The 14,622-nt window shown below is 46.8% G+C and overlaps 1 protein-coding gene across 1 annotated transcript in view; it reads right to left on the minus strand.

Moving 5' to 3' along the window:
* CCDC149 (coiled-coil domain containing 149) overlaps positions 1-10,652 on the minus strand; it is a 95,967-nt gene extending 85,315 nt beyond the window's left edge. Inside the window, exon 1 of the mRNA XM_087434147.1 lies at positions 10,560-10,652. Coding sequence (XP_087290273.1) covers positions 10,560-10,607 — 48 coding nt within the window. The 5' untranslated portion in view covers positions 10,608-10,652. The remainder of the gene's footprint in view (positions 1-10,559) is intronic.
* Positions 10,653-14,622: the final 3,970 nt, after the last annotated feature.

A 14,622-nucleotide genomic window follows, 5' to 3' on the forward strand; every position in this document is an offset into this window, starting at 1 on the left:
ACAGGTCAGATGGGCCTCTGTGTCCTGCTCAACCCTCATTCCCATCCAGCCCCTCACATACACTTTTGACAGATCAGTTACCTTCCCAATACATCCAGGCAACTTCGCTGCTCAAAGGGTACAATCATGCCATCAGTCACCTCCAAGATGAAGGCCACACTCAGGACCCTAGCACTCTCTATACCCTAATAGAGCATTCCATGTCTGCCTAACAAACACCACCTCATGCCCCACTCTGTGTCTCCAACCAGGGACCAGACAATCTGGGATGTCCCCCACAAGCCCTGCATTTTACCACCTCTGCACCTTTGCTATCCCCATTCCTTTGCCCAGAACACCCTTCCTTTACATCTCCACTTGATGAAATCCTGCCCAACCTTCCTGGCCCAAGTGCTACCCTCACCAAGAACCTTCTTCAGTCCCACAATCTAAATTAACTTCCCCTTAACCTGCAGAGCACTTATCACAGTGTGTAGTGTATGGACCTTATCCCCATCCTCTATCACCACTAGACTGTAAACCCCTTGAGAGTAACTGTCTCCTGAATAAGGCTTTGCACATAGTAGCACTCAATATGCATCTGGTACTCTGAACGCTAACTTTCTCCCCTGCTATCCACTTCTCCCATTGAAATATCCCTGAGCTGTGCTTCATTCTTCCTTCATGTCAACCAACCAACCTAACACAGTGATGGATCCATCCTGATGTTACTGGCCTCCCCCTCACCTGTGCATCTGCCATTAATAAAGCTATAGATTGGCAAGCACATCTATGAGACCCTTTTCATGAATGAGAATGTGAAATCAAAGTGGAGGCCCTGCAAACTGGCCAGAACTCAGCAGGTTCTGGGATACTATATCAGTATCCTCACTTAGGACCTATACCTCCCGAGCCATAGCATGAAGCTCATAATTCTAGAATTCCTGTCTCCTACCCTAACACAAGCGGTCATAGTCCCTTCTCTTCGGAGCTCACTAAATTGTGCAGGAGTCATGATCCACACACAGAGAAGGTCCCTTCCTTTCTCAGAGAGCACATAAGTACTATATGAGTGGTTTGGAACCTAAGCTACATAAGGCAACAAGACAAAGAGCTCACTTCAAGCGTGGGTGGTCATGGGTGATTTTATGAGGAATGTGGGCTTCTATTCCACCTTGAAGGACTGGTAAAGGCTGTGGTCAGGGAATAAGTGGAAGGCCCACCCAGACGAGGTCAGAGTGTGAGAATAAGGTGGAAGCCAGAACGCATGACACATCAGTTTGGCTGGAGCAGCCAATTTATGAAGGAAGCAGGAGACAAAAGGCTAGAAAGATACGTCAAGGCCAACTTGAGGGGGGCCTTGAATACCAGTAACGCAGAGCCACTGAAGGTTTCTGAGTAAGAGGACCTGAGGATAAGTGTTTTTCTTTCTTTTTTTTAAGGTGGCTTAATAGGCTAGTTGTTAGAGGGTGGACTGGCTTGAAGAAGATCTGATATCCTGAACATAATTAAGATGTTTGTTACAATAAAATAGCACAAGATAATGGAAAGAGAGTAGACTAGAAGAGGTAAAATGAAAATGGGAAGACTTCAAAATAAATAAATCAAAAGTTTACGTTCCTTGGGGACCAGGTATCTCCTACCACTGGCGCCATTTTACCCAAAGGGCCAGAGAGAGATGCAGACTCTCCACTAAGCAAAGTCCTCGGCCATGAGGTACCCAAAGCCCCAGTATGGTTTTATTGGTAGAAAACCAGGCAGTGAGTGAGAAATGTCACTCACTCTGGTCATTTTCATTCAGGGACTAGCCAAAGTCCTCTTCTAATCTTCAGTCACTGTATTTTATTCAATGTGAAAGTCACTAAATTAATTTTTTAACATAATAAGAGTAGAAATTGTCAATTTTAGAAGCACATATGCGAACTTCCATGCACAGGAGAGAACATGAATCCCATTAGTTAAAAATAGCAGTTGTGCTCACTTTCCCCCACATGCTAATTTTAATAAACTTACTCTGAAATTAGCCTGCCACTATGAAGATAGCTGCTCATCAAAAATGTTCCCAGTAAGCATTCAGCTTGCCTCACAAGAGTTCAAGCACTCCCAGGAAACTTTGAACAATGCAGAATTCTAAATGGAGCTCGTCCTCTTCTTACCAGACTCAGTCACCCCCCAACCCTCTGTCATACCCAGCATCACCACTCTCTGGCCATCCATCAAGGGTCATCTTGGACTCATTCTATTCCATCTTCCCAATCCAGTTGACTATGAAATCCTGCAGGCATCTTCCTTTAAAATTTTTCTTATAGCCATCCCTTTTTCTGTATTCCCACTGATGCTGTATCCCCTTATCACCTCATTTATTCAAGCATCCAAGCATTCATATATTCTATATTTATTGAGTACCTACAAATGGCAAGGTACAGTGCTAAGTGCTAAGGTCACAAATTAATAACATATGGTCCCAACTCTCAAGGACCTCAAGATCTTTTGGGTCCAGTAGAAAGAGAGACAAGTCAATGGTTAGTTATAAAATCATGTGATGTGTGGTATGACTTAGGTGCAACAGGGGTAATTGGGAATGTTGATGGTGATGGAAAAGACTGATCGCTCATTTTAACTTGTCTTTCTCTGATTCCCAGCAGTTACCAAATTTGTCTTTACATTCCCAATGCCTGGCACAGTGCCTTGTGGATGATAAAGCCTCAATGATTATGGAGTTCAGTGGAAACAAATCTATCCCAAGTATTTTCATCAACTTATACTCCAGCTAAAAAAGCACTCAGTCCCTCTCTACTACCAGCTACATTAGCACACACCCTTCTGTCTTGCTTTTGAAGTTGTTCACCATCTGATCTACCCTGGCTACCTAACCTCAATTTCTGCTATACCTCAACCCACTGGTTTCAGCCTTTATCTGGATCATTTCCTCAAAGGCCTGTCATGATCGCCCATGCCCTCTTTGGCCAAAGAGGAGGAACCACTTCAAGCTCCACTTCTTCTAAGAAGCTTTTTCTCACTTCAAGCCTCACCAACTGCCTTTATACATATCTAAGATAATATTGTTCACTCTTGTGCACTTTTTCCATTTAATAATAATACTATTAATATGAATAATACTTTAAAATATTAACTGATATCCTTTCTATCCACCTTGCCTCCACTTCCTGTAACCTCTACCCTGTTTCTCCCCACATAGCCCTGTCCCTTTTTAGAAGCCAGACCTTCTGCCTTCATGTCTCAAGGAACGGAGTGCCCAGCAGAACACAGGGAACAAAGTGATTGGCTTTTCAGTTTTGAAAGCCCGGTCCTTAAGACATCAGCTCACAGAAGAGTCTCCCCAGTAGCTCCCTCCTCCATGACTCCCCCAAAAGACCAGAAAAGATCTCCAAAATTGAGGAAAGGGAAGAATCAGAGTGCAAGGAAGGAGAGCTTGGTTATCAGTGAGTCTCTAAGAATGAAAACTGAGTTTTGCCTAATCAGCCTGGGGTGGGGAGAGCAGATCAAGGACCAGGGGACTGAGGCAGTGGTGGTGGAGGCATGGCTAGTGGTGATGGAAACCTGATGAGTTGAAGAACTGGAGAGGTAAGGAGTAAAGCTCTCTACAGCAATGGCTGTGTTGAATATCTATTTCCCCCTTTTCAAAAAATTAGGTTTATTTAGGGATAATTTACATAGAGAAAAATTCATCCATTTCAGGTGTACAGTTCTATGAATTTTAACAAACTGATACAGTCATGTAGCCATCAGCACAATCAAGGCATAGAATATGTCATCACTCCAAAAATTTCCCTCATGTCCCTCTGCAGTCAATCCACTCACCCTACTCCTAGGCTCTGGAGACCATCGATCTGTTTTCTGTCCTTCTAGTTGTGCCTTTCAAGAACTTCAGATAAATGGAATCTTATAGTAGGTACCTTTGAGTCTCCAGCTTCTTTCACTTACCAAATGTTTTAAAAAGTCATCCATATTTTTGCACAGATTAGTAGTTATGTTCCATATTAACACTGAGTGAGATTCCTTTACATAGATGTGCCACAGTTTATCCACTCACCAGTTAATGGACAATGGGATTGTTTCCAGCATTCACCAATTATAAATAAAACTGCTATAAATATTCACATATGGGTTTTTGTGTGGACGTGTGTCTTCATTCCTCTGGGGTCAATTCCTAGCAGCAGGACTGCTGGGTTGTTGGGTTAAGTATATGTTTGACTTTATGAGAAACTGCATATCTGTTTTCAAAAGTGGCTGGTACCATTTTATATTCCTCCAGCAATATATGAGACTTCCAGCTGCTCTGCATCCTTGTCAGCACTTGGTTTATCCATTTTTTTATTTGTTTGTTTTCCTATTCTAATAGGTGTGTTGTGGCATCTTATTATGGTTTTAATTTACATTTCCCTAACGACTGATGATATTGAGTATCTGTTCACATACTTATTTGCCATCTGAATCTCTTCTTTAGTGCAGTGTCTATTTAACTCTTTTGCCCATTTTTAAAATTAGGTTGTTTTCCTACTATTGAGTTGTGAGAGTTCTTTATATATTCTGCATATAATATACGTGATACGGGTGCTGCACAAATTTTCTCCCAGTCTGTGGCTTGTCTTTTCATTTTCTTAACAGAGTCTGTCAAAGAGTAGAAGTTTTTAATTTTGATAAAGTCCTACTTATCCTTTTCTTTTTCTTTTATGGTTTGTCTTTTTCATGTCCTATGTACCCTTCTTTCTTTTTAATAGAATCTTCCCAAATTTAAGTTGGGTATACCCAGCTAAAGGTTGCATTTCCTAGCCTCCCTTGCAGCTAGGTGTGGCCATGTGACCATGCTCAGACCAATGGGATGTGAGCAGAAGTGATATGCTCAGCTCTCCAGGCATCCCTAACTAAAGAAAAGCACCTTGCCCTGAGCTGGAACAAAAACATGGCACCACCCCAGCTTTAACACACAGTTGAGGACCACCCCCTAAGACACAGTGGAGCAAGGAGATGGAAGAAACCTGAGTTCTTAAATGACTCATGAAGCAGGGCTGCCCTCCTAGCCTGGACCACCACACTGGGACATGAAAGAGACCTAAATGTCTAGCTTATTTAAAACAAAATATTTTGAGAATAGGGATCTTTGTTACAGTGGCTTAGACTTTACCCTAACAAATACACCCTTCTTTCCCAGGAAATAAAAAATAATCCCGACTTCCCTGGGCCCAGCCTGTGTTGTGTGGTGTGTCTATGGAGACAACTGCACAATAGTTTCCCAAAGTTTCCCTCAGCTCAGGAGTGATTCAGAGGGAGCAGAATATGACCTTGACCCCAACTTGGGCAACAGAGTGAAGTCCCCTATGCCCAGAGCAATGAAAGAGCAATACAGCAACTTGTTCTTCATTCACTCAAAGTGATGTGGATGTGAGATAGATGGCCAAAGGGCCAGAAGAGGCTTAAGAGGGGAACAAGGGAGGGCACAATAGTGACCTAAAGTGACCAATGACCAGATACTAGACTGAAATGAGCACAGTGTGGCTAAACAAAAATAGCCCAGACCAAATGCACACCCCCTACCCCATCAGCCCTGCCAATGACTGAGTACTACTTAAGCCCCAGAACTTAAATACAAATCAGGGAAAAGGAGAGGCATAACTCCAGTCCAGATTACATTTCCACTACCCTTACAATGAGAATTTGTCATCTAAATTAAGATGTTATAGCCAAATAAAGAAGTTTTCATGTCATGAACACCTGAAGTTCACCCTCACTGTACTAATATTCACTAAACACTTACTACTTGCCAGGCAGAGAGCAAAGGACTAACAAGCATTATTTCATTTGATCCTCACAATTGTAGCACCTATGAGGTAGGTACTCTATTATCCTACTTAAAAATGTGAAAAACGAGGCTCAGAGAAGTTGCAGGGTGCCGTGATCCCCTCCATGTCCATTCCCCTTCTTCTGCCCCAACCCACTCACAGTCCAAGTGTTCTGGGCAGAGCTCTGTGCACAACTCCAGGCCTAAGACAATCAGATCACTAAACTCCTGAGCGATTTCTTCCAGGGCAGGCGAGTGATCTAAGTGGGTTGAAATGGAATGACTCTTGGGGTTTTATGGGATCTCTACATAAGAGTTTCTGTCTTCCTCTCTGGAGTTGTACTTGGGAGAATGGGAGACGGAGACTGAGACTGAAGCCAGGCAGCAAGCAGACCCAAAGATGAAGAGAGAGTGTCCATATGAGTGTTGAATCCAGCTGTGCCCAAAGCCACCCCTATCTTGGAATTATTAGTCACATCTGCTGTATTAGTTTGCTAGGGCTGCTGTAACAAATTGCTATAAACTGGGTGGGTTGAAACAACAGAAATTAATTCTCTGATAGTCCTGGAGGCTAGAAGTCCAAAATCAAGGTGTCAGTAGGGCCATGCTCCCTAATAAGGTTCTAGAGGCCGATCCTTCCTTGCCTCTTCCTAGCTTCTGGTAGTTGCCAGCCACCTTTGGCATTCCTTGGCTTGCAGCTGCATAACTCCAGGCTCTGCCTCCATCATGACATGGTCTTCTTTCTTCTGTGTCTTCACATTGTCTTCCCTCTGTGCATCTGTGTCCAAATTTCCCTGTTTTGATCATTAGCATCAAGAAAGAGGTAGAAGCCAGCCCTGGTGGCCTAGTGGTTAAGTTTGGTGCACTCCGCTTCTGCAGCCCAGCTCAGTTCCCGGGTGCAGACCTACACTGCTCTGTTAGCAGCCATACTGTGCTGGCAGCCCACATACCAAACAAAAAAAAAAATAGGGGAAGATTGGCATGGATGTTAGCTCAGAGTGAATCTTCCTCAGCACAAATAATAAAAATAAAAGAAAGAAGTAGAGCCAAGATTCACTCTCAGATCTCAGTCAACAACCGAGACCCAAAGCTGCGCCCTTAACCACAGGGCCAGACTACATGCCTATTCGACCCCTCTCTTCCAAAAGCCAGTGGCTCTACTCTGGACAGAGGCCCAGGGTTAACTGTTTTCTCTCTGCCTCACAGCCACTGCATACCACACGCTCAAGGAACACGAGATGTACTGCAATCTAATTAATTAACCAAAATTCAAATGGTGAAATTGAATCAGGCATGGTTTATCATAGGGCAGTAGGCTGACAGAGGACCAGGACTTTTATCTTGGAAATAAAGTTATTGATATCTGCACAGCTGCATTTCAAGATTTCCCCCAGATTTCGAAAGATCACCTCAGGTGGCGATAGGAAGAACACTGTCCCCTCCCCAGACATTTAATTTCCAAAACAGGACCCCTGCCGTGCTTCTTTCACGTGCGTGTCCGTGTTTACTTCAGGGTCTGAGAGAAGGCTGTAATTTCAGCTTGTTATACAAAAAATAGGAAAATAAAACTGATCTCTGTAGGATCATTTTAAATGAAAACTGCTTCCCACAGGCAAGTGAAGGAAGCAAACTGATGGAAAGAGAGCACAGGGCTCTGGGCAGGAAGGGCAGAGGAGTGCAGATCCAGGGCGGGAGGTAGAAGCAGGACTTCCGCAGAAAGAGATGTGAGCCCATCAAAAAGCCCGTTTGGCCCAGGTCAGGTGTCTGGTGACATCTTCCCCAGTGCCTTCGGCTGGGTTCCAAAATCATTCTGAAACACCACTAGCCACTGACCCCACTCTTCCTTGAATCCTACTTGGCTGAATACCAGACAGTTTCTCCACGCCGGACCCAGTCCACACCTGGCCAGCGAAACTTGAGTGGGTCAGAGAACCACCTGAGTAGCTCAGTTTGTGGGATAGGCAGACTTAGAGGCTACACCCCCGGGCACTTTCATGCTGTAGGTATATTAGTTTCCTGTGGCTGCCATAACAAAGTACCACAAACTGGGTAGCTTAAAACACAGAAATGTATTTTCTCATAGTTATGGAGGCCAGAAGTCCAAATCAAGGTGTCAGCAGGATTGGTTCCTTCTGGAGGCTCTGAAGCAGGATCTGTTCCATGCCTCTTCCAGCTTCTGGTGGCTGCTGGCAACCCTTGGCATTCCTTGGCTTGTTGTTGTAGAATTCCAATTTCTGCCTTCATCTTCATATGGCCTCCTCTCAGTGTGTCTCTGTCTTTCCGTAGCCTTCTCCCTTGAATCTCTGAATATCTTTACTTTTTCTTAAAAGGACACTAGTCATTCTATTTAGTGCCTACCCTAAATCCAGGATGATCTCATCTTGAGATGCTTAACTTGATAATATCTGCAAAGTCTCTATTTGCAAATACAGTCATATTCAGGAGGGTCGGGGCAGGGGAGATTAGGACTTAGACATATCTGTGGTGGGGGGAGAATTCAACCCACTCCGATGCAGGCGATCTATAGATCATACTTTGAGAAACACTTAATCCAGTTGCTGAGGATTCAAAGATGAATAAGACACGGTCCCCTCCCATGGAGAATCTGCTGTCTAGTGGAAGACACAGATGGATCGATGGTTAAAATACAAAGTGTAGCCTAGTGATCCCAGGCTCATGAGTCAGAAAGACCAGCGTTTAAATTCTGCCCCCTCCAGCTGTAAGGCTCTGAGCAAGTTCCTTAGCCTGTCTGAGCACAGTCTCTTTATCTGTAAAATTAGAAATAATTCCTACCTTATACCATTATGAGAATGAGGCCACGTAAAATGCTTAACATCGAGGATGGACTCAAGAAATAGCCATTAGAGCCAGTCCAGATGGCCTAGCAGTTAAGTTTGGCATGCTCCACTTTAGCGGCCGGGGTTCAGTTCCCGGGTGTGGAACCACACCACTCATCTGTTGGTAGCCATGCTGTGGTGGTGGCTCACATAGAAGAACCAGAAGAAGATATAACTATACACAACTATGTACTGGGGCTTTGGGGGGGGAAAGAAATAGCCATTAGCTATTATAAAGGTGGGAAGCGTGTTGTATTCCTTTTCACATCCCCACAGCCCCTCACTATGTGCCTTCCACATCCTATGCCTTTAACGAATGTCCTTGGAAGGCAACAAGGCATTACTCTGGAGAAATGCAGCTGGGACAGGCAAGACAACTCCCGAAAGACCCATTTCAGGATCTTGGCTTATTCTACAAGCATCTGTTGACCACCTGCTTTGCATGGAGCTCAGCTTGTGAGCACTTGGAACAAAGAGCCAAATAAAACACAGCCTAGTGAGGAGACCACTAGGCTAGAACACAGTGTGGTCAGGGCAAGGCAGAGGTGAGCCCACCACTGAGAGGCACACTCCAAGGACATCTGTGCAATTAAGCACTTCCTTCCTTTGGTTTTTCCATCCTTTACATTCTGTTCTTTAGTATTCTCTTAGTGTTTACTGTGACTCTCCTCCCAAACTATACCATATGCTCCAGGAGTTCTTTGAGGGCAGAAGGGGTTGTCTGTTTTCTTCACCACTGAATCCCAGGCACCGAGCAATGCACCTGACCCCTAACAGGCATTCGATAAGTACTTGTTGGAGTAATGAACATTCTGCTCCTATTTCAGAGCCCAACACTGGACTTCCATGAAGAACCACCTCCAGCCTCCTTGACTACTGGGTCTGATTTTTAATGGGCCAGGAGAAAAGATTCCCAGAGGATCTGTCCCTTGACATAAAGCCTGATAGTTAGAGGAGATAGGAACAGGCTGCAGTACAATGTATTGTAATACTGTACAGTTAGGAGCTTTCAACTACTAGACCCAGAGTAACCAAACTAAACTAGGGAGAAGCTATGACATCTCATTCCTCTTCAGAAATACAACGCTTTGCACACACTGGACATTAAGTACTGTTATCAGACTGACCTGGAGGTCCAGAAAATGATTAAAGGAGGAAGACCGTACAGGGCTTCCCTTCCAAAACCCCACAAAGCAAGGAAGAGAGCAAACCATTACACCGTGCAGTGTGTGCACAGGAGTAAAGGAAAAGAAGGCCCAAGTTGGCCTCGGGGATGGGGGATGATTCTCCTGACCGAGAGAATGGAGAATTTCTGGGATCCAAAAGCAGCCCCCAGGGGTGTTTATGACAAAATAGTTTGGGGGACATGGTGTTTTCTGCTTCCACAAAGCGAATGACTTCTGCACCTGTTTCACTCCTTTGATAAATGGCTCACCACCTTACACACAGTAGGCCCGCAGTAAACATGTGTTGATTGAACTGCATAAGTGAATGAATGAAGGCTACGGAGGACCTCCAACTCTCCCACCCAAACCTCCGCTGCAGGTTATTCCATCTGGCCCGGGTGTCACCCCAGGGCCCGGATTTCCTCCCTGGCACCACCTTTCCTCTTCAGCCCTGGGCGTCCAATCGTTCTGCTCCAAAACAGTGGTGACCAGGATGGCAGGTGGGGCTTGGCTCCTTCTCCACCGGATCCCTGTGCCGGAGGGAAGGCCCCTCCCCAAAGGCTGGCACCAGATGGCGCGGAAGAAAGTGGCGCCCGGTAGACCGGGAAGCGCGGGAGGAGCGGCGCACCTGGCGGGTCGCGCGGGGGCAGCGCGCCGCGGCCACCGGGTGCGCGTCTCCCGCGCGTCCCTGCCCCGGCTCGGCCCCCGGGGGCGCGGGCCCGGGGTTGGCGGCTGCTCGGCCCGGCGCATCCCGCTTGGCCGGCGCCTCGGCCTCACCTCGCTCACCAGCCCCTGCCAGTCGCTCTCGGTGCGGTCGCTGTTCATGGCCTCCTCCTGCAGGCGCGGGCCGGCTTCGGGGAGGCCGCCCTCCGCCTCCGCCTCCGCCTCCGCCTCCGCCTCCGCCTCCGCCTCCACCTCCTCCTCCTCCCGCCGCGCCGCCGCCGTCGCCGCCCCCGCCCCCGCGCCCCGCGGGGCCCGGAGAGGGCCGGGCGCCTCCGACCCGCCGCGCCGCCGCCTCCCGGGCCGCCCGCGCTGTGGGCTCCACGTCAGCTCCGCGGAGGAAGGGGAGGAGGAGCCGCGGCCGCCCGCGCCGCAGCCGCAGCCGCAGCCCGGCCCGACCCGCGCAGCCCCGGAGCGCCGACCTCCGCCCCGGCCCCGCGCCCGGCCTCGGAGGGAAGGGGCGGCCCGGGTCTCCGCCCGCGGGAAACTCCCGACCCCAGCGTTACGGCGCTCCAGGGCTGGAGGCGGGCACCTGTGCGTCCCCCGCAAGAAGCAAATGCCCCCATCCAGCCGTTCCCTGCCCTCCATCACGACTCCCACCACCAGAGTGGCAGCCCACCCGGGCAGGGGGTCAGCTTTGTTCTCTGATGAAAGGCAGGTGCGGGGCCTGGCACACAGTGGGTCGTCCACAAATACGCTTTTGTTGAACGCGGGCGTGAATGCACCACATGCTATATACATTTAACATTGTTTTCAAAGCTACTCATGTTTATTTATATTTATTTCTTAAATTATCAGCTGTCATAAATAGAAAGCAAATGTAAAAACTGAAAATAAAATACTGAATTCTAAATAGGACCAAAAGCTCTGTGATGCTTAGCATGCGTCGAGAGGTGTTCAAGACAGCGTCAAATGGAGGGCGGGCGAATCTCACACATGAGTCAATATTATTCAAGGTGGTCTTCGTGTGCCGCCTAAAATCCTCTGATGGACCACCACCAACAGTGAGCTTTCCATACTTGCGGGAGCACTGCCTGTGGAGATGAGCAGGTAGGTGAAGTCGTGAACGCATTTTACAGTTGTGGGAGCCTCACAGCCAACATTTATTATTTTTAGTCCCTGTTGATCCTGGATCAGCCCTGTGAGAGGGATGTTATCCCCATCTATCAGATGAGGAAACAGAGGCCTGAAAAGTGGAGAAACAGAGACTCTACTAGGACTTCAGGCTCAAGGGGCCCTCTTCAGCTTCTTGGAAACCTAAAAATGAAGCATCACCCCTGGGAGCTGAACATATTGCATTCTGCTCTTGGCCTTGTTTTGTTGGGGTGGTGGATTGCTTGCAAAATGGCGTCAATTATTCCCTGCCCGTGTCCCAGCCGCTGTCTGTAACTTTGACTCTGGGCTCGGCCATGTGACCTGCTTTGGTCAATGCAATGTCTGCAAATGTGCTACACAATGAGGCTTGCAGAGCACTTGTGCAGTGAGGTTTATCCTTGCTTACGCTCTTGGGAACCTGTGATCACCACCATAGAAACGAGCCCAGAATAGCTTGCTGGACAATGAAGGACTCATGACCAACAACTAACAAACTGCCACAAATGTGAGTGAGGCCACTGACCCCTAGCTAGCAGCGATGCGTGCATGGGCCCAGCTGAGACCAGCAGAAGAACTACCCCCCGAGCTTTGCCCAATTTGCTGACCCACAGATCACGCACTAAATAAACTTGCTGTTTTAAGCCGCTAAGGTTTGGGGTGGTAACTGATGTAGACGGTGACACTACTGATGTAGACCCTGGATGACCTGAACTCTCCTTGGCAGCCCTTAAAAAACAACAGCTCCTGGCATCATGGCTTGTTGGGTCCTCATCTAAAGAAGATTCTACAAGAGATTCTGGCAGGCCAGGGGCGAGGAGAAGGACCCAGTCTACTAGGCAGCATGTTTATTCGATGCTTGTTGCGTACAAATACTGTATTCATCCTGGGGACATTCAATAACATCGCAGACCATGGTCCCTGTCTGGGAGGAGTTTGCAAACCTTGCCATCGAGGTTTTGCAAACTAACGCTATAGGGAACAAGAAGAGAAAAAGAAGGAGCTAGAATTCATCTAAGGCTTCTGTTCTTCTGACCATTATGGGCCACTTGATCCTTTCTTCTTTTAATCCAAAGAGGTGGAAAGAAGGTCATCCCTGAGCTGAACGTCTAGGGTTAACTCAGTGCCAAGCACTTGTTCCTAACAGCCCGATGTCTCACGCTAAGAAGCAAGGTACTGTTTGCCGATCTATTGCCCTCTGGCAGACCATCTGGTTTCATTCTGACCTGTCCATGAAATAGACTGTAGGAAGAGTGGGCATAACTTAGTCCATCTGCCTTCCACTGCCTCCCGGTCTGCACCTTGCTCTCTGCTGGCAGTCAGGTGGGAAAGCAGCCCGCCCCTTCCAGTTTCCATGTTTAGCTGCGGCTGTCTGTACGGCTGCTGCTTTGGAGCCTTGACTGGTATTTCAGGCAGCAGGACAGACAATCAGAGAGCTTCTGGGAGCCAAAAAATTTTCACATTAGAGACCATGTACCTTTAAGACAACTCTCTGTGTGACTCCATTTTCCCTATTTGCTTCCTTTCCCTGGAGAAAGTCAGCCAGCTATTCAGGTATTAAAAAACAAATTGGGGAGGAAAATCAAAGAGTGGCAAGCCTCTACCCTCCCCCAGCACGTGGAGAAAGTGCCAACTCAGTTGAAACGGCATCTCCAGTTGTCTGGGTTTCCCTTCGAGGTTTCATGTCCCAAGTGCCTGCTCGAACCTGCTTAGCCTGTGAGATGTGATGAAATCACAAACCAAGGCGACATAGCTGCAAGCAATGCTGTTTTATCTCTTTTCGTTTATGTAGCCTGACATTGAGTAATAATAATAATTAAATGCAGTTTAAGCTTTTAGGCACCTATACCAGAAGGCCTCCAGACACCTCATCAGCAGCAGCCCAGGCTGACAAAAATAAACAAATTATATTGTGGCTAACTTTTTTCAAAGAAAAAAATAAAACCACTCCCCAACTATCCTTACCTCTGATAAAAGCAGTGCATTAAATGCTACATCTGACAGTTCATTTTCACAGGACCAGTTTAAAACAAGGTACCTTGTCTTAGATTTGCCACCCCGGCACTAAATATTGAAATGCTGGCTTTAGCCTCTGTTTTCACATCCCCTCAGCTCTCTGAAAAATCTCTAGGGACCCAGTTTTTCTACACATATTCATAGCCCCAGGGCCAGCTTTATTTATTTATTTTTATGCACATGTAGCGTTAAAAGAAAGTGCTTAGATGCTTTTGAGTGATGCTTTTCACTTTTGAAAGTTTGAGAGGGTTTTAGATGTGGAAACTCCAAAATAGCTTAATCTGAGAAATTGAACCAGCAAATACTGACAAAAACAAAACAAAACAAAACATAAGATCTCTGGAGAGACTGGGAAAGAAAGGATGACGTGAACTTTTGGTAGAAACCGAAACCTCTGGTCACGGTTCTCCACTAACTTGCAAGATGACTTTAGCCAAGTCCCAACAGCCCCAGACACGCGGGAAAGCCCTAAAGCTTTTGATGCGACCTCTCCAGACAGCATTTTCAGTTCGGCTTCTGGCTGCCCCAGCGAAAACGTCAGAGTTCTCACTGAAGGAAACTAAGCAAATCTCCAGGAGAGATGTTTGGCTCAGTTTTTCTCTAAACAATACAATTGGGGCAATATTCATGGCCACACCTCTCCCAGTCACTTTTCTCCCACCTGAATTAAGAAACTCAGTCTGGGGGCTGGCCTGGTGGCGTAGTGGTTAAGTTCACGCACTCTGCTTTGTCGGCCCAGAGTTCATGAGTTTGGATCCCGGGAGCGCACCTACATACCACACACCAAGCCATGCTGTGGCAGCGTGCCACATACAAAATAGAGGAAGATTGGCACAAATGTTAGTTCAGGGCCAATCTTCCTCACCAAGAAGAAAAAAAGAAACTCAGTCTGATGAGCCTAGGAAGAAAATGATTCATAATGACTGTGGCTTATAGTGAGATATATATATATATATAATTTTTTTTAATTAGCTCTATATGAGCCAAGGATCCCAATTCTTGCTCTTGTCAA

The sequence above is a fragment of the Ceratotherium simum genome, chromosome 8 (assembly GCF_057802395.1).
Source record: "Ceratotherium simum simum isolate JZ-2026a chromosome 8, ASM5780239v1, whole genome shotgun sequence".
Taxonomy (NCBI): Eukaryota; Metazoa; Chordata; class Mammalia; order Perissodactyla; family Rhinocerotidae; genus Ceratotherium; species Ceratotherium simum.